This window comes from Panthera leo, chromosome D4, assembly GCF_018350215.1.
Source record: "Panthera leo isolate Ple1 chromosome D4, P.leo_Ple1_pat1.1, whole genome shotgun sequence".
In the NCBI taxonomy this organism is placed as follows: Eukaryota; Metazoa; Chordata; class Mammalia; order Carnivora; family Felidae; genus Panthera; species Panthera leo.
In genome coordinates this window covers 32,545,723-32,567,155 of record NC_056691.1, presented here as the reverse complement: position 1 = coordinate 32,567,155, position 21,433 = coordinate 32,545,723, and the positions used below count along the sequence as shown (strand labels likewise).

The following is a 21,433-nucleotide window of genomic DNA, read 5'->3' as shown; positions in this document are numbered from 1 at the left end:
CTTCAGCTCAGGTCACGATCTCGCGGTCCGTGAGTTCGAGCCCCGCGTCGGGCTCTGGGCTGATGGTTCGGAGCCTGGAGCTTGCTTCCGATTCTGTGTCTCCCTCTCTCTCTGCCCCTCCCCTGTTCATGCTGTGTCTCTCTGTCTCAAAAATAAATAAACGTTAAAAAAAAAAAAAATTAAAAAAAAAAAAACAGAGAGGGAGGTAAACCATTAGAGACTCTTAAATACAGAGAACAAACTGAGGGTTGCTGGAGGGGATGTGGTTGGGGGGTTGGACTAGGTGGGTGATGGGCATTAAGGAGGGCATTTGTTGTGATGAGCACTGGGTGTTGAATGTAAGTGATGAATCACTAAATTCTACTCCTGAAACCATTACACTATATGTTAACTAACCTGGATTTAAATAAAATAAAAAAATAATCACAATAATTAATAAAAGAGAAAACCCACAGACAAGGAAATTTAACCTTTTTCCTCTATTAAACATGTGCAATTTAAAATTAATGTAACTGTGGAGGTGTATCCTATTTTTTTTTTTTTACTTAAATGAAAATTTTAACTGAACACTATGATTTCTTCTACCGTCTTTCAGTATATTGAAACTTCTTTCCAGTCTAACCTCTGGAAATACCCAGAGTACAAAATAAATAAATAAAATTCAGTATTCAGGGCTCATTGCCAGCCTTGTTTTATCTCATGTTTAATGAGCATGCCTTTTCCAGGAACAACAACACCCAATATAAAATGACTCACTATTATAAAGATTTAGATATATTGCTAGTGAACCAATGTCTCCTAAAACAAAACAAATACTAAAATGTCTGTCACAACATGATTAATCTATAAGACAGCTCTAATTCCTGTCTCTCAAGTACAGCGTCAAAAGAGCCATTCTGTTATACTTATCCCCCCACCCCAGGGCAGCTAAAACCTGAATGAAAAAGTACAAATTCAGATCATATACTGAACACTGCACCTCTCTTGCTTGGATCCCTTTCCCTCACCTAACAGCATTCACAAAAATCCCCTTCTAGGATTACCAAGTATTTTTTAAATTTGGTTTTATAAAAAATCACCACTGCAATGAACAGCAAGTATACCCATTTACTACATGGAATGGTTTCTTAATAGCTCAGTTATTAAACTATGAAAAAGAGTGTTTATAATCAAAGTGCTGACACAACATTAACAATAATGGTGAGAAGGACATTGTTATAATACAGCTATCACAGTTGTTCATTATTTGTGGTAGAGGGAAATCACGTTCCAATGGCTCTTCTATAAAACATCAGTTAAAGAAATGCCAATACCAACATTCTCAAGCTGCCTCATAAGAAGCTCTCATTTTAGCTGACATATCTATAAGTGCCACTAAAGCCAATTTTCAATGCTATAGAAAAACTACAAAATTGAAGTACCTCCCTACACCCATATTTATCTGACATGTTCATAACAGAAATGCAAAACCATAAAATAGGGTTGCCTGAGCTGGGAAAACAAAGAGTAATTAATCACATTAACAGAAAGCTAGCTTACAAAGTGCTGATCAACAAAACATGGAAGAACCATTTCTGGAGATGTGGCTCATTTATCAGAGCTGAGAAGAGGATGGGATCTCACAAAAGGACAGGATGGGCATGAATTCTAAGTGATTAAGGAAATTACATGACTGGTTTTCTGCTGGTATCTTCTGAATGGAAATTCCACAGGCTCGTGAATTTCACACTAGTAAGTGAATTCTCCAATTTAAATGCCCACATTGATTTTGTACCATAAGTGAAAACATATATTCATTCAACAAATATTGGTTAATTGTCATGTTCTAAGCACTGGGCAACAGCAGTGAATGATAAAGAACCCACCCTCAATGAACTTACCTTCTGCTGGGACAGCAGACAAACTAAATCAGGACATTATTTAGATGGTAGAGGATGTTAAGTGCTATGAGAGCAGGCCATGGAATTATCAAAGGGAAGGTGATGCCAGAAAATTTTGGCCTTTTCTAATAGGAAAGGTGATCAGAAATTTAAAAGCGGGAATAACTGACAAGGCTTCACAGGCCATGAAAAAAGGCAACAACTTTATTCTGAGATGGCAAGGCACTGTAAGGTTTGAGTACAGCAAGGACATCATCTGAATTACATTTTAATTGGGTCATCCCAATAGCTGTGTTGACAGCAGACAATAAAGGTTCAAGAGCAGAAGTAAGAAATGTTAAGTGAAATAAGTCAGTTGGAGAAAGATAAATACCATATGATTTCACTCTATGTGGAATTTAAGAAATGAAACAAATTAACAAAGTGGGGAAAAAAAGGGACACAAACCAAGAAAAAGACTTTTAACTATAAAGAACAAATTGTTGGTTACCAGAGGGATGGGTGAAATAGGTTGTGGGTATTAAGGAGGCCACCTGTAGTGGTGAGCACTGGGTGTTGTATGGAAATGTTGAATCACTATATTGTACACATGAAACTAATACTATACTGGATGTAAACTAACTGGAATTGAAATAAAAAACTTTTTTAAAAAAGGTTAGAAACAAAAAGAGAAGTTAGTAGGTTACTGCCATAATCCAGGAAAGAGGTAATCAGTAGATCAGTCTGGGTAATGCGAGCAGAGGCAATTAAGAAGTGGTGAGAATTCCAGATTCATTTTAAAAGTAGCCAAGATAGGGTTTACTGTTAGACAAATATGGGTATGAGAAGAAGAAAAGCACCACAACTTACCCTAGAGATTTTGGTTTCAGCAGCTGGAAAGCCTAGAAATAAGAAGCCTGTGGGAGAAGAAGATCTGGAATTCAGTGTGGGACATGGTGAACTTGAGCTATCTATCAGGCATGTGAGAGGAGACACTGGTCATGAAGTTGGCCATACAGCTCTGCATCTAGGGGAGAGGCTGAGTGGACACAGACATACATAGGCCATCAATGACTAGCTGCTGTTTAAAACCATCAAAGCTATGACACGGATGAGATGACCAAACGGTCTGGTGGAGAAAAGAGGCCTATGTTTTGAGTTCTGCGGAAGGAAAAGAAGTGACTGGTAAAGGAAGAAGAAAAGCAGGAGTATCCACTGTCCTGGGAGCCAAAGGAAAACAGTGCTTCAAACGGGAGGCAGGCCAACTGATAGCACTAAAAGACCCGAAGTTTCTACAAAAACGTGGGCAAAGCCTGTGACTGGAATAAGTTTAAGAGAGAAGCAGGGAAGAATGGGAGAGAGTGAATAAAAGACAAATCTTTTAAGGAGTGTTACTATACACAGAGACATGGAGAGAGAGGGTGGGAGCTGGTGGGGAAGAAGGGTCAAGAGAAGGTTCTTGGTTTATTTGAAAATGGGAGAAATAACAGCTTGTTTGGATGATAATGAGAATTACCTAGACAGGGAGCCCTGCTGGTATGGGAAAGAAAGGGATGAATTATTGGAACTATGGTCATGTGTATAAGAGAGCGAGTAGTGTAGGTAGGACCAGAGATACTGTAGATATGATGCAGGTGGAAACTTGGAGATCTCCACTGACGGCTTCTTGTTGCTCAGTAAAATATAAAGTGTGTTTGCAAGGTAAGAGTAAGGATGGGAGAGAAGATGGGAAGTTTCAGGTGACAGAGGTATGAAACAGTCAAGCCAGAGAGTGGTAGAGGGAATGTGTGATGGGACTGCAGCATGAATTACTGGCACCATGAGGACACATCAATAGTTACAAACTAAAAGCAAAAGCACTCTGCATGCTGGGTGTTTCTCCACAGCCATATTTAGCTGCAGGGGTGCAGGTGCAGAGCAGATAGATAACAGGTTTTACCAGGGTTGAGTTCTATCTTGGGAGAATAACAAAGTTAGCAAGCTGGAGAGCTGAAAGTGTGCAAGGACACACAGTAGCAAAAAAGATACTTAAGGACAAGAGGGGAGGGAGAGACTGAAAAGCGGGGAGCATTACTAAATCCCATGTCACAGAGAGGTAAAGGATTGCTGGATTTCAGGCACTAGAGAGTGTGGGCTTGTAACACAGAAGAAGGCAGTCTGAGGAAGATGCCTCAGATTGGGAGAAGACACTGGAAATGGACATGTCTTGTGGAATGCCAAATGGTGAAGAGTGAAAACAAATGAACGACTCTTTCTAAAGGCTGTCATTCTACTGAATGCTGTATTAGTTCTTTATTACTGCAATAACAAATTACCTCAAACTTAATGACTTCAACTAACACAAATTTATACAGTTCAGTAGGTCAGAAGTCCAAAATGGGTCTCACTGGGCTAGAATCAAGGTGTCCACAGTGTCATTCATTTCTGGAGGCTCTCGGGTAGACGGCATTTCTTTGCCGTGTCCAGCTTTTATGGGTGGACTGCATACCCTGGCTCATGGCCTTCCTCCATCTGCAAAGCACATCAAGTGCCTCTCATTTCACTTCACTCTGACCTCCTCTTCTGCCTCTTCCACAGTTAAGGACCCCTGTGACTCCACCAGGTGCACCCGGATACCATCAGGTCAGCTGATTAGCAACCTTAATTCTATCTGCTACCATAATTCCATTTTTTATGCAACATGACAAACACACCCATAGGTTCCAGGGATCTAGACAAGGAAACCTGGGAGTGGGAGTGCATTCACCACATTGTCTCATACAACCATGTGTATGAAGGGAATATAACAGAAGAATAGAAACTCATACATACTCTGTTTCAAATTCTTTTCCCCCCTGGATTCATCTTTCTAATAGCATTGCTTATACCAAAAATAAAAATTAATTTGAGATTGAAAGAACACCTATCTGGTAGCAGGCCAGATACATGTTCAATGGCAACAAACACCTCTATAATTTAAAATTGGTCAGAAGTCATCTCCATGAAACTTAATGCATTTACATAATCGTATTTCCAGGAACCTGAGCAAAGTACTTCAAGCTGAACGTATATCTTTGTTAAAACTGTACAACCTTTGGCTTTCAAATAAAAACCCAGCTGGTTTATTCTTTCTTCCCAGCAGGACCTTCAATAACAAATAGCAAAGTACTTGATTTCTTCATCCTGCCACCAAACTAATTTTTGCTATTCATGAGAAATGCCTGCCTTCCACTTTTTCCCCCCTCCACTCTTCCTAGGGATCCCTTTCCTCATTGCTAAGGAGATGTGCCTTGTAGCCCAGTGACCTCTGGGCATGCACATCCTGGTATGTAGTACAGTATGCTATGCTCCCCATAATGTCAGTCATTATTCTTCCTGACTTTACTTCTGCTCTCTGGTTGAAGCACTTAAGATTAATGAAGCATTTGTTCTCAATCAAGAAGCTATTTATGAATATAGTTCCACTTACAATAAGCTATGTAGACTTTCTTTCTCTCATTACCAAGTGGAGGGAGGGAGAAGAATGATGTTTATTGAAAGGAAGAAGAAAGTACAGAAAAAAATGATTTTTGACTTTTTAGCCTGTAAGAAGGTCCCTAACAGGAAGGCCTCCACATCATAGTTATGTTGTCAGGATAACTGATATCCTCAAATGTGCTGTTCTGTTTGGTTAAAGTAACATAATAATTATCACCCTGGCCTTTGTGAGCCAAGGGTTAAGGCCGAAGCTGTTTAGAATAATCTGCCTCTTCAGGAGGCAAGAGGTCATTGTGAACCCGAATGTATTCCCTCAAATGGGAGCGTGTGGTTCTGCCTAGTGTCTTAAAGGGACACCTCAATGGAGAGGAGCAGTTACAGAAGCAACCACTTGTCTACAAATAGCCAGTGCTCACTTGTAAATGCCCTGCCTTTAACAAGAATGGAGCCTTTCTTTTTTCTTACCAGTTTTACTGTATATGAGGATCAAAGTCAGCCTTTTAGGCTGACAGCCTCCCATCACCTGGTCTTAACAGTGTCTCATGGAATAAAAAAATACAGCATAAAACACATCACAGGGAGCAGCAGCGCCACCATGACCTCTCAAGGCCATAAGCCAATCTGATCTAAAAATCAATGTCTCTGATCTACAAAGCCACTTCAGAGCTCTTCGTAAAAGAAAAATGTCAATGCTGTTGTCAGTTGGGAAATTGGATTCAGGAGATTATCCAGTTCTGGGGAAGGTCCTATGGGCAGAAACTAAAGTAAATATGAAAGAGTAAAGAAACTGCTCTAGTCAACCACCCAGTAATGCTAATTATCCTACATTAAGTAGATAACTAATTATAGTGTAATTACACTAGAAGTTAGTGCTGGATTAATTTTCAATGTAAACAAACAAAAATCATTCAAAAACATTATTCAAAAACTGGCCAATTGCTTAGCCTTCTTCCCACTCTAAAAACAAACAACTGAGAAAAAAAGAGTCTGGGCCTGGAAATCTGAAGACTTGAGTAGTCCCATGAATCCAGGCTCTCTTACCATATTGTGAGGTGATCCTGGGGGTAAAACACTTACTTTCTCAAACCCTGGTTCATTATCTGTAAAAGGAGATTTTTGAGACAGATGAAGAATTCTTTAGTCCTGCCAGTATTACATGGAAACTGTATGCTGCCTATATTAGTTTATATTTAAATCAAGAGTTTCCTGAATTTGTAGGTCAAAAGTTGAAAAATAAAACTTTTTGTAAAATGAAAGACTTCTAAGAGCATAATTATTAGTAATTTCTAACATCTATTATCAATACCATTATTTATATATCTGGGGAGCTAAACAGGGGAAATAAGGTTGTGTTATGTGGCAAAGGTAAAAGAAACCTTATACACAGATTTTCTTTACTAATATCCACCCAAAGAGAACTCCTACTTTAGAGAGAGGGCAAACACTACTTGAGATTCAACATAGCTAAATTAGGATTGTTTCATAATAGATGCACCTCCATCTATAGGACCCAGTCTCAATGCAATGTAGGAACCAAAGACTACCTAATAAACCACCTTCCTCCACCCACCAATCATCAAGCAGAGTAAAGAGAAAGGTACACAGGTAGGCACTTCATCATTCCCAAAGGTCTGAAGAGCCACCATTTCTAAGAAGTAGATCATTTTTACCTGAGATCTAAGAGTTGGCAGACTAAGGTACACTCCAGAGATCAGGAGTTCAGACAAATGCATTTCAACAAATGACTTAGATTCTTCAGTCTACAAGTAACACCATGGGAGTGAATTTTGTAGATACCACTACCTTAGGAATTTCCATACTTTAACTTTGTGACTATGATTTATGCAGAAAAAAGACTTCATTTTCTTTCAGAAGTCAAATAAAACAGCTATGTTCAGAGGGCATGAATAGCAACCACTACCCATCTATTGATATCACTTACTTACAGTTAAGCAGTAAAATAATAAACACCAAAATGTTTATCTTTAATCATTGTAATTGCATATTCCATTCTTTATAAGGAAAGGAAATGCAAATTCCAAATGGTCATCAAGGTATAACTTGCTCATATCTATTTGTTACTCCATTTTTAAAAACAAGCAAATAAGAGAAATAAAGGGCACGGTGAATAAATGTGAAAACACATTTTCATGTTTGGGTTTTGATTTCCTGAAACCATTTTGGGGGGAAAAAAACCCAGAATGTTATGTTACACATATACAACTTCTACAGAGTACAATAAATGCTTTTCAATAGATAATAAATGCATGCAATTACCAAGTTTGTGCATTTCATTAAACAGAATGAAAATTCCAACCTCTAAAGGGTTTTTTAAATTTTTCATTACAAAATCTGCTTTTTTGATAAAATGGCAATATTCACCCAAGAATATAATATACAGCTACTTTTTTTTATAATTTCAAATAAAAATATTGAAGCAAATTCTCCTAAATTAAGTATAGTGAAATATACTAAAATTAAAAAAAAAAAAAAGAACTTAGAAGATAATGCAAACTGACATGCATTCCAAACAGCAGGCAGATAAAGTTATATGAAGGCCTTGAAGCCACTGGTTTGTTTAAAATTTCCTTTAGCTCATAAAAACTATACTGATCCAGCCAATAATAACCCATTCCTATACTATTTCTGTTACTCAGCATCTCTAACTAGGTTAAGAAGTGCACAATAAATTTAGTATTCTTGAAGGTTCCCAATTCTAAAGGAAAGCTAATTAAAGCAAAATGGAAACACAAAGCAACACAGACTCAAGGGATTTTAGGGTCAGAAGAGACCTTTGACATAATCTCTAGTAGAAGCTTCTCATTACATTGTTTTAAAATCTTTCTTTAATTTAGGTTTTGTTTAGATTATAAGTATATGAGCTACTGAGTCAACCCTGCCCACCAAGAATTATATAAGATCATAAAAAAGCTCCCTAATAAGACACAGCATAAATGATATATACTTTATTTAAAATTTTTCACACTTAAGATGGAAAACTACAGTACAGGTATAATGCTGCCAAGCACAGAAGGCTGGCAACTCATGATCTGTCAGAGTCATAAATCTGAGTATGATGTGATTCTCCATGATAAGTTACCAATCTTCACATGCAGTTTTCACCATTTATGGCACTAAAACAAAACTTCATAGCCCCTGCCCCCGGAAAGGCCCCTGAAGAAATGCCTAAATTTCCTAGAAAGAAAGAACCACCAGACAGCTACATTATCCTTAAATGAAAAAAAAAGAAAATCTTATCCATACTCCTTTTTAACCTCTTTAACATGCTTATATTTATGTATCCTTTAAAATTCTATCTTATAAACTCTTCAAAATATAATATAGAACATCCTGTTCTTACTCTATATAATATTAAGCACATGGGTTATTTTAGAATAATAGTAGTTAGGTTATTATTCCAGACAAATAACTAACATCTTTCTTCATAAATCAGAAGTGTAGCCCTAAAGGAATATTCAGGTATTTCACAGAAATACCCAGACTCAAAACATTTTTTTCAGTATAGGGATAAAAATAAAATGGTTGGGGAAAAGCCTGAATGAAAACAATACAAATTCTGTATTTTTATAGTGAGAATACTAGCATTTTTAATTAGTAGTAACTTGTAGTCATTATTCAGTGGAAATCAATAAACAGATTGGAGACAAACTATAGCATTTTAAATCAAAAGTGATTAGATTCACATTAAGAATTCAAGTAATAAGAAATACATGATAGAATTGGAGTACTGACAGTCTACAGACCTTGATAATGTTCAGCATGTACTCTCAAGTGATACTATAAAAGAGTAAAAATTGTTCCAAAATGAGTTTTATAAATAGTCACAAAAAGGCTGAAAACAGAACTGAAAATAAAATAATCCAATACAGTTGGGTTTTAAGCCATAAGCTCAAAGGTAGCTCTCAGATAGTTGTATCTATATACCTGAGCAGTACTGAAATAGGAAAATAGGTACAAAGCAATGTTATTTATTAGAACAATTGGACGTACAACCTGAATCTGAGGATAGACAGGTATTTGCGGGGCTGGGGTGGAGGGGTGGTTCTTTATCTAATTTCATCTCATTTGAATTTGGATATAGAGCCAGGATCCTAGAATCCAAGTTAGGGTGCAATCTAAAATTTGTAACTAATCTCTTCCACCAATACATTCAGTTGAAGCTGCAATACAGCTTCTTCTTTCTTGTTTTAGTTGACATAAATGGATAAAGAAAAGGTAGCAAAATGAAACACAGAGAGTACTGAAGCAAAACTCTGGAAACAGTGAGAGCACTAAAGGCCACAAATAAATGTCTGGTCCCTATCGCTGCAAACACAACCTTCTTACTTTATGCTTCACCTGTTCAGAAATGATCCCACACTGCACCAGGTGTGAGGGGTGCTACAGAGGTAAATGAGACAAAGTTCTGGATTCTGGTTACTTAAAATCTAACAGAACAGATGGGGCCAGAGCAATGCTCCTCTTTAGAATTGGTAAATAAAAAGACGGCTGGTCTGTGAGCACTGATCCCAGCCTTGCATAAGTCCTCAGTTACCTCGCCCAAGTGGACAGTGACAAAACCTTGTAATGCTAAGAGAATTTCCTCATGAATAAGTGAATTAATTCAGAACAGATGAAATAATCCCTACAATGCCTTTACTTCCAAAATTTAAATTACTAATGCTTAACTCTATGATACAGTTATGGTTATACTCTCCTTTTCCACCTAGCTTTATTGAAATGTAATTGACATATAACATTGTAAGTTTAAAATGTATAACATGATGATTTATTTACATATTGAGAAATGATCACCAAAATAAGGTTTGGTAACACATCATCACCTCACATAGTTTTATTTATTTATTTATTTATTTATTTATTTATTTATTTATTTATTGTTTTGTGGCAAGAACTTTAAAGATCTTAGCAATATTCAAGTGTAGTACTATGCATTACAGTATTTCTAACTATAAATACTATACTGTATGTTATATTCCCAGAATAAACTGGAAGTCTGTTCCCTTTAACCACCTTTATCTATTGCCCCCAGTGCCCCCCACCCTTGGCAATCACCGGTCTACTTTGTATTTCTATGAGTTCAGTGTGCTTTTTTAAGATTACACATATAAATGAGAGCATTTGTCTTTCTCTGACTTATTGCACTTAGCATAATGCTCTCAAGGTCCATTTATGTTGTTGCAAATGGCAGGATTTCCTTCTTTTATATGGCTGAATATGAAATTTCAGTATATATATATATATATATATATACACACACACACACCCCACATTTTCTTTATTCATTCATCTGTCATATGGGAACTCTTTAAAATGAATCTTTAAAAAACAGAACCACAGTCAACTTTCACATATACCTTATAAAGATAAATATAAGGTATTTCAGGCTACGTTCTTTCTAGCCTCCAGATGTGTAAAGTACTCATCATAAAAGGGAACAGAATTAGCTGGAACAATCACATTTGTTGCATAAATATATATCCCAAGCAAAATATGCTATTGAAATATTTTGTATCCATGATGAATAAGTCTTACATTCACAAAGTATATTTAAAAAGAAAATCCTACAAAATAGTTCGGAATGAGAGTTAGTGATGTACAAACCAGCAATGAAATATCATCTGACCCACCCCTGCACTGTTAGATCTCCATCAGCTCCTTTGGAGCCTCCATTAAAAGGAGCTGTAAGTCTCCTCTGGAACCTAAAACTGACAATGTGAGATTGATTCCTGAAGAAGTCAGGTCTAAGGATACTTAAAAATGCAATCAGCGCCTGGGTGGCTCGGTCGGTCAAGCATCCGACTTCGGCTCAGGTCATGATCTCACGGTCCGTGGGTTCGAGCCCCGTGTCGGGCTCTGTGCTGACAGCTCAGAGCCTGGAGCCTGTTTCAGATTCTGTGTCTCCCTCTCTCTGTGACCCTCCCCCGTTCATGCTCTGTCTCTCTCTGTCTCAAAAATAAATAAACGTTAAAAAAAAAAAATTAAAAAAAAAAATAAAATAAAAATAAAATGCAATCATTCCAGGGGCAACTTGGTGGTTCACTCGGTTAAAGCTTAAAGCGTCTGACTCTTGGTTTTAGCTCAGGTCATGATCTCACGGGTTCGTGAGTTCAAGTCCCACATCAGACTTTGTGCTGGCAGCACAGAGCCTGCTTAGGATTCTCTCTCTCTCTCCCTCTCTCTCTCTCCCTCTCTCTGCTCCCTCCCCACTCATGCTGTCTCCATCCATCTCAAATACGTAAATAAACTAAATAAATAAATAAAATGCAATCATTCCAGCCACAAAACCCAAAGAATCATACTTAACGTGTCTGCTAAAAATTAATATTGTAACACAGCCATACTAAATAAGGGAGTTAAAGCCAAAATATTGATATTACCAGTTACTTCTCTGCAATGCTTAAACTGCAATTCACTGATTTCTAAGGAGAAAAAAGTAGGAATAGAGCTTCCTAGACAAAATTCACTCAAACAGGTAAGTTTAAAAAACAACTGGCTCACTGTGAATTTGGGTCATTTCCACTTAGAAATATTATGTGGGTCTAAAAATATCATTGTAAAATTGTATTCAAGAATTTCCATTTCTGGGCCACCGAGGTGACTCAGTCAAGAGTCTAACTCTTGATTTCAGCTCAGGTCCATGATCTTATGATTGTGAGACTGAGGCCCAAGTCAGGCTTCACACTGAACATGGAGCCTGGTCAAGATTCTCTCTCTCCCCCTCCCTCTGCCTCTCCCCTGTGCATGCTTGCAGGAGTGCTCTCTTGCGCGCACTCTCTCTCAAAAAAGAATGAAAACTAAACTTTGTTTAAAATAAGAAGTTTCAATTTCTATTGCAATTTGAAAGAGATTTACATGGTATCAAGATTAAAACACAAAAGACATATTTTCCAAGGTTGTGAGAGGTTAACATAAATAGAAGCTTTAAATCAGTTCTAAAGAGTTATTGATGTAGTATTTCCTTCTTAAGACATGCTAAAGGAAAACAGCACAAACTATCAGAAGCAGCCTTAAAATCAGGGTGGGTGGCTTAGGCCTGGCCCTGGCTCTGCCATGCAAAGACAATAGTACCTTGGGTAACAGAACTGCTCAGTGTGTAAGCACAGGAGTCAAGCAGTAACTGTGGATGAAACAGAGAATTGTTCACACCTTGGTGAACTGGGTTAGAATATCTCTAATCTCTAAACCTATACTTCAGGGTAAATGAGAGGACATCACTGGCCAGACTGATGCTACAAAGCTTTATGTTGGCTCATACAATAAACACAGCACATGCGTGGTAAACAAGAATTGAATACACTTATTACAGCAGGACTTTCTGGCCAATTTTAAGATACTCTACACTTACATAGTTTTTGTTAACATAATGATCGCATCAAAGGAAATATTAAAATGTTTTCTGGGCCCACTAATAAAAGACTTCTTAAATAGAAGATAGTACCTCTAACACCAAATAGATAAGATTATTTGGGCTATAAAGAATGTCCATACTTTCCCCCATTTTCCCCTCACTATCTAAAGTGAATGCCAGCAATAAAATCACTCAGAAAGACATTCTCAGACATGTTTAATTTATAGTCACCATATGTCTCTTTCAACCCTGAGAGCTAAACATACATATCATGACATAAATTTTCATCATGTAAGGCATTTTCCTTATATTGTCCATCAGGTTTTTAACTCTAGTTGCAAAGAAATTTAATTCATTGTCATTGGAGATCACTGAGAAATAAAGCAAATGCTACTATTACAATTGAAATAATCTGCTCTGAGATCAAGAGTGAGGGTACAATGTTGAGATATAACAGGTCCTAACTTTCAAAAATGCCTGATAGTTCTTGAAAGAGATTTTTTAAGAAATATCAAGGTAGCACATAATTAAGTGAAAAAACAGGTGACAGGGTAGATTAAGTGAAAAACAGGTGAGCAGAACTCAATGCTTGGATGTAAGCTAAAGTTTCAACAGGTTCATCAGGAAAAACAATTTAAAATGAGAAGGAATCTATGTCCCCCAAGTGAGGTATCTTATTTTTGAAAGATTCTGTCTCAAGTTCATGGTAATGCTTAGCACAGGACAGACTCCAAAGTTTGTTGAAGTATGAATGCATGAATGAATAACGGGGGAAAGACCTCATGTTAGTGGAAAAGTTACATATGAGCATGGTTTCATTAGGGGTCAGCAAGAATCCTCACCTTGACTGTTACTTAGAATACATTTTCAATAATTGCAAAATAGAGCTACACCAGAAAATGAAGTAATAGTTTAGACTTGCTTTGATGAACTGGCAACCTCTGTAGGCTCCTGAGTAGAGAAGTGACACCTAGAAATTTATTTAATATTTCAATGATGAACAGAGCCACCAGAAAGGATGATTTGAAAAGAAAAGACTGGAAATATGGGTAAGTGTAGAAGTACACACAAAAGCATGTGCACAGCCTTACCTTATTGCTAGATTTAAACGTGTCCACAGTGGGCAGAGTGAGAAGAGGGGTTAGAATATATTAAAATAGGCGACTTACTGCTGTCCATGCATTTCTTTTGCACCGGGCACATAGCCATCCATCACAGATCTCGTGAGAAGGGATACCATAGCAACCTATAATATAATAGAATGGATCCATGAATTAGGTCTTTCATATTTTGGCAATATTATACATCTTAGCACTAAATACATAAAATCGGAATTACTTGCCATGATACCATTCTTGATTCTCACTGCTTAGAACAAAACATAAACCAGGCTGTCTCAAAGATACTTTTGGTTCTCATGCCTCATAACTAACAGGATCAGCACCAGGAAACATGAGAGTATGGGTCGTAATTATTACTAAATGCTCATAATAGTTATCAAAGGATACTGATGATAATTCTTGCAATAAGTAAATTTCTAAATTGTTGGGTCCAGTCCTTTACTCATACAAAACATATTTCAAAATAAGCTGCAATTCATGAAGCAAAATCTGAAGAAGTTTTAAAATAACACAATAAATAAACTCTGACATATTTTGCAAATTAATGTAATTTAAAATTACATTTCAAAAATGTTTAATTAGTTTTAATTTCAGTGATAGGGACAGAGGATGCACGATTCACGGTTAGTGATGAAGGGGTATCTTCAATTTTACTTGTCTATTCAGTTACATGTCTGACTCAAAATAACTGTGTAAGGAGATAGCTGATGATGCAAATATAAGCAGCAATTATACAGTACCAACAAACATGTGTTATTCCGACTTTCTTTCAAAGGGTTTTAAAAGACTTAAAGAAGTAATTTTTAATATCAAATTTCCATAACATTTAAATAAAAGAGAAAATAACAGAAATGTGATTACCAAAGAAAAGCCTATCATAGTTAACCAAGGCTATAAAATGTTTAGTTCAGACACATGTTTATGAAATACTATGGCTAAATTCTATAACTAGTACATTTAGGAATAAAAACTAAATCCTAGTTTTTTGTGAAATGATGAATTGGCTGTTATATTCTATAATAATACAGGGTGAACGTGTGTATATATATATATGGGTGTGTTACAAACTGACACAAGTACAAGAATTGCTATATTTTAAGTACATTATGTTCAAATCTCTTGGGGAAGCTGACAATATGCAATTAATCAATAAATGATAGGGAAACCATTTCAACTTAGTCAATGTAAGACTGGTGTTTCTCAGGGGTAAATACAGAAGGTATGCCTACCTTGTCTGTGTGCTACACTGACAGAGATAAGCCCTACAAAAGTATGTTAATATGACATATAATTTCGTGAGATCTGGAATATTAAAATGTTTTAAAATAGATTTAGAATATTTTCACATTTCAGAGGATTTACAAGGCAGGCTAATAAAAAAAAACAAAACAAAACAAAAAAAAAAACTATCTTCCATTTATCCATGATGTGAAAATACCAAACTGAGACAGGTATGGAGCCCTACCATCTCAGTCCGGGGGGAAATAATTGTAATGACTATTCTCCCCTGGAAGGCAAGAGAGATCTCTTACTCTTACAAAGAATAAAAATTAAGCTCTATGATTATTAAATTTAACAATAATTCCCCAAACCACCAAAGAAATATTGTTTTCTTTTTAAAAAGTCACAAAGAAAAATAATCATGAATCAACATGTGAGCTTAAAGTCAAGTTTTTACAAACTATATCTTAAAATAAGTAAAATTCAAGTGTATGAAAGGAGCCCCACAATGACCCCATTATCTGGACAACAAACAAACAAAACTGCTCTTCACTGACACTGCACAAAACTGTAGAAAAAGGGATTATTATACTTACTCATACTTCCATCAGAAGCAATGTGAGAAAGAATGATCTAACCATTACAAATGCCAAAGTTCAATGTAATACATTTGGCAGGGGACAAACGGGTAAGAGAAAAAGACTATGTGAAGTACTGAAAGCTAACGACTGATGAATGAGAGATTCATTTACTTGCATGAACCCGTACGCAGCACTTTGCACAGGAAATCAGAAGACTTGTTCCATCCTCTTCCAGAAAGGCATTAGGCGGAGAATATTCTATATTTTCTTCACTATAAATAAAACACATCTCTGGAATGAGGGGCTTAGTCTTTCCTCCCGGAGTAACAACTTCGTCTAATTTTGTCTCCCATCTAGAATCATTTTCTTCATTGCTGCTATCTGGCTGAAAAACATAATATTCTCACATGAGTGATTAACATGCAAAAAAGTTCATCATTTGTTCTGGTCACTCAAATCCACTAACAGGTTCCATGCACTAACTTCCAGCTTCTGTTCTTCCTGTTGCTTTCCTTGATATAACTATTAGCTTTTTATCAATGTTCCTCTTCAGGCTCCCATCCAGAAGCTAAAGCTGTAGAAACAGGAGGACATTCTGTACATCTGCTTGTACAAAAAGCGATAACCTGCTAAAACTATATTCTTACATAAGTAGTTCATGGAAAGCATCAATTTTTCTGATGAATTTTTATTCACTTCTTTATTTCCACTAGTTTAACAGACCTGGTTTAATTTACTGAAGAATTTTACCTGCTCACACTTGAAAGAGTGTATTCAAAGACCTCAGTTTTAATCTGTGCAACAGTTTTTAGAGAATTTTTGAAGGTTTTCACCTCACCACAAAGTTTTAAAACATCAAGACAGAAAGATCTGGCAAATGTCACTAAATAAGAAAATATGTGCAAAACAAAACTGTCATCTCTCACCAAAATATATGAAAAGCATTTAATTCTTAATTGAAATTCTACTTAATGAACTATCCTATTATCTCCAGAGTTCTTAAATTAATAAATTTCCCTATATCTTATAATTTGAGTGAGAATTTTTTTAATTATTGGGAAAATACACAGGCAGATTATGATATAGAAATCAGAGTCAATACAGTTAAGTTTTTCCAAGAAAACACAGACATTCAATGACTAAACAGAAAATAAAAACAATGTGTGTCACTCACAAGGGCCACATCAAAGATAAGTGAGAAAACTACTTCCTCCATTTACAAAGGTCTGAAAATGTGGTATATCACACATTTTCATGCCTTGAAATGGCTGAACAGAAAGTATTTACATGGACTCTAAGAGAGATGCAATCTTAAACAAAATACTTCTGATTCAATTATTAAGAATATAACTCAGAACAGAATGCTCACATCGATACACTTAATAGTATAGTATATCTTAAAATAGGTCAAGAAGTTCCACCCTTACTAGATTCCTAAAGATCACTTTGTCCAAGACAGTGTTAAAGAATGTGGCCCACAGCAAACTAAAATGCCATCAGTACTACATATGTGAAATAACATTGAAAACAGCACCGTGCATAGCTGGCTGTGAGGGTGAACTGAACAATTCGGTTTGTATTGAGTCCTGCTGTATCATATGTGTGTTCCACAGGAGAAGAGAGACACTTTAAATGTGGGCCCGGAGGTGACATGTTATTGAGAGTGATATATTCAAACACAAAACAGAAAGTAGGGCTAAGTTCTCTCTTTGCAATGCTTCTACTATGGTTGCGCTTTAAGTTCTGTGTTTCTTGATGAAAAGGGTAGAAAGAAAGGTTGGAACTTCCCCTTGACTGAAATAAACCAAGACTGACAAATAAACCAATCATTTAATTAAAACAATAAAGCACTATCAGAAAAATGTCTTTCAAGTAGCACTCAGAAATTCTGTTTGCTAACAGCCATGTGGGTACATACATATCAATGCCTTCCTTTTCATGTGCATACTTACCTTACAGTGATTCATCTGTGTTTTTATGGTCATACAGAAAGTGCAGCAGTGAAAGGACACCTTGGCAGCGACCCCTCAACCCTTATTACCTTGTAGTATGGCATAAGAAGAGCACAGATGGCACAGTGTGGCTCCATTCTGGCCATGGCTGCGTTATACTCCTGTTCAGCCACAAAGTTTGGGGACTTCGTCTGCCAAAGGTGGACCAAAGGCTTCGCCCAAGACTCTGTTTCTTCCACTTCCTCCTCAATCGATGTAACCTCGGGCAATTCTTACAAATCAAGGCATGAAAACACTGTGAGCATGGGACCCAGGGAAAATTCACCCTGGTTATAAAAGAAGCAAACATTCCAAAGTACCTGTGATATTAATGTCAGACAGGAAACCTATTTTATCTTTCAAATACATTCTGACAGAAGCAGAACAAAAGGAATGTCCTTTTCATCCTCCTCATCTTCAAGCGCTAGATCAGATCTAATGGCCCGACAATGAGTCTCCTTTTGACACCCTCCCCATTCCTGCCAGGAATGACTAAACTGTCCCCTCCTTCAATTTCACTTCTGTGTTTCCACTGCTACCATTAACAACTCACATGGTAAAGCAGCTTTTATCTGTGAGATTACCTTCCAACTAGCAGAGGAATTTGCTAGCCCAGAAACTGCCTTGCCAATATTTTTCATTTCTTCACCTAACATTGTATGTGGCTAAACAAAAATTTATTAATTGAATGTCATTTAATTTTTGGGTTCAAGAATTCATAACAATATTTATAGAGCACCTATCAGATGCCAAGCAATACACTGCTATCACATGAATATGAAGGACAATTCCTTTTCAAATCTTATTTATTCAATATAATGCCCCCCGAGGGTTAAGTCTCTTAAGCACATATATCTGTTAATGTGAAAGAGGCAGAGATCTACTCCACAAAAAATACCATTTTACCAAATTTTATAGAAGGCCAGAAAAATACAGAAAGACCTAACAGGTTAAGAGAAAAAAATTCCTCATGTCTATAGCAGGGGACAGTATACCAGGGCAGGTGGCAGCCATCACAGCACATCTAGTACTTAACATCTACAGCTGTGACACATTCTAAAACTCCTCACTAGTAGCTGTCACAGTCTTACAAATCAAAACTGTGGAGCACTGTCCTCAAGTCCCAAGCACAGGTGCTCCTGTGAATCAGTGCGCTCCAGCCCTTGCCTTGTTGACTTACCTGTTCTAAAAAAAAAGTCAAAATAGATTTGCTGAGATGGAAAAATAAGATGGGCTAAATGAGGCTGAAAATAACTCAAAAGACATCAAATGCCAACTGAAGTGAAAGGGAATGTTCCTGCTTCCATGGTGGTAGTGGTATCATCATCATCATCTACAGAAAATGCTTAGTATTCAGCCAGGCAGTGTTTGAAAGCAAAACAAAAGGTAAGAATGTTTGCAGTGAAGTAATCTGATGCTAAACAGAAATCACTTCCACCTCAGTCTCCCTATAATACAGAATAGAAGACTTTCTGTGAACACTTAGATTTGACAAATGAAAGATGGGAGTGAAAAGTCGACCAAGAATTTGAAATACCATTAGGTCCTTAACTTACAGGCTAATATCTCCCACATACACACTAAAACTGGGATCTAAACTAAAAGAAATCCTTTGGGTTTGAATAGCTATTGCCTCTTCCTGACACACTATAAGTTTACCATATCACTTACTTTATTATAAAAGGTTGAAACATACAAGATAGATGATACCCTTATCCCTTTGACTGGTCATAAGTAAATGTGCAGAGTTCTCAAAATATCTTTAGGGATGGAGGAAATACTATTATCTCCTAAAAGCCTAACAAAGAGAAAGAAGTAGTGGAAAAGGACAATTCCTAACAATGGAGCCAGATAGTGTGGGCAAGACCCAGAGCAAGACTTGACCTAGGACATCCTGACTCAAATTGAACACTTCCCAAACTTTCTCAACAGTGACCTGGTAGAGAATCTTGCTCTACAGATGTCCTTCCCCAAAGGTGATGTTGTACTCTGGCCCAAAGAGTATTTATCTTCTGTTTGGATAATCTCCAGGCCAGAATACACAGTGAACATAACTATGTAATCCCATCACTTAAAAGTGGCAAGGCAGCAACACTGTGCAGCACCAAGTACAGGGAACTGTTATTCCAGAGACCTAGTTTTAAATTCAAGCCCTTTGGGGCTCAGTCGGTTAAGTGACTGGCTTCAGCTCAGGTCATGATCTTACAGCTCATGGGTTCAAGCCCCGTGTCTGGCCCTGTGCTGATAGCTCAGAACCTGGAGCCTGCTTCGGATTCTGTATCTCCCTCTCTCTCTGTTCCTTCCCCACTCGCGCTGTGTTTCTCTTTCAAAAATAATAAATAAAACATAAAATTTTTTTTTTTTTAATTCAAAGTCTTTGATCAAAAGGCTTACGGCTTTGGGTAAATAGATTCTCACATAGTGAGAATTCCTTTCTCACCTACTTAAGAGCTTTTTTTTTTCTTTTTAATTTTAAAGTGAAATAGTAAATGTAAAACTTCTCTTTAAAATCTGAAGTGCTGGGGTGCTTGGGTGGCTCAGTTGGTTAAGCATCCAACTCCTGATTTTGGCTCAGGTCATGACCCCAGGGTTCATGTTCATGGGATTGACCTCCATGTTAGGCTTTGAGCTGACATTGCGGAACCTGCTTGGGATTCTCTCTCTTTCTCTCTCTCTGCCCCACCCCTGATTGAATGCACATGCATTCTCTCTCTGTCAAAATAAATAAACATTTAAAAAAAATAAAATCTAAAGTGCTGGAGTTCTTTGTAAAGTCTAAAGTGACATACTTAATATATACATTATTATGTAAAATCCATCTAATCATCTTATTTTCATTTGATCTGTTTATCAATTAAATGCTACAATATTTTATGAGGGGGAAAAGATAGTGCATTTAATCAGATGATTATTCATATTTTACTTTAGCTTTAAAAGTCAAAATCACTGGCACATTTTTGAAGGTAAACATTCTGTCCTGCTGAAATTTCTTCATCCTCTCCTCCATCTCCCAAGAACTCTTGCTTACTCTTGACCCATGCATTGGTCAACCACAGACTAAGCTGGCTATTGCTTTTCATAGATTAATGACATTCATTTAACAACAAATCTCAATCCCTTAGGGAACCAAGAAGGTTTTGGGTGTGGGGAATCCCTTTGGGATATCTAAAACTTTCATCACATTACTTCAAATGAAAACTCTCCCTTTTAGCCTCTACTCCTGCTCCTGGTTCCATTTTATTTTATTTTTTTTAAATATATGAAATTTATTGTCAAATTGGTTTCCATACAACACCCAGTGCTCATCCCAAAAGGTGCCCTCCTCAATACCCATCACCCACCCTCCCCTCCCTCCCACCCCCCATCAACCCTCAGTTTGTTCTCAGTTTTAAAGAGTCTCTTATGCTTTGGCTCTCTCCCACTCTAACCTCTTTTTTTTTTCTTCCCCTCCCCCATGGGTTCCTGTTAAGTTTCTCAGGATCCACATAAGAGTGAACACATATGGTATATGTCTTTCTCTGTATGGCTTATTTCACTTAGCATAACACTCTCTCCAGTTCCATCCACGTTGTTACAAAGGGCCATATTTCATTCTTTCTCATTGCCACGTAGTACCCCATTGTATATATAAACCATAATTTCTTTATCCATTCATCAGTTGATGGACATTTAGGCTCTTTCCATAATTTGGCTATTGTTGAGAGTGCTGCTATAAACATTGGGGTACAAGTGCCCCTATGCATCAGTACTCTTGTATCCCTTGGGTACATTCCTAGCAGTGCTACTGCTGGGTCATAGGGTAGGTCTATTTTTAATTTTTCGAGGAACCTCC

General features: G+C 37.0%; 1 protein-coding gene across 8 annotated transcripts in view; it reads right to left on the bottom strand.

The window, feature by feature from the left end:
• Nucleotides 1–21,433, bottom strand: part of KDM4C (lysine demethylase 4C) — a 432,720-nt gene that overhangs the window by 136,094 nt on the left and 275,193 nt on the right. For 4 of the 8 annotated variants that reach the window (XM_042914120.1, XM_042914121.1, XM_042914122.1 and 1 more), the window contains exons 14-16: nt 17,652–17,833; nt 15,782–15,995; nt 13,857–13,933 (exon numbers count right to left, since the gene is read on the bottom strand). In XM_042914120.1, the coding sequence (XP_042770054.1) occupies nt 13,857–13,933; nt 15,782–15,995; nt 17,652–17,833 (473 nt within the window). The other 4 variants (XR_006196163.1, XM_042914124.1, XM_042914125.1 and 1 more) reach the window with 4 other exon arrangements.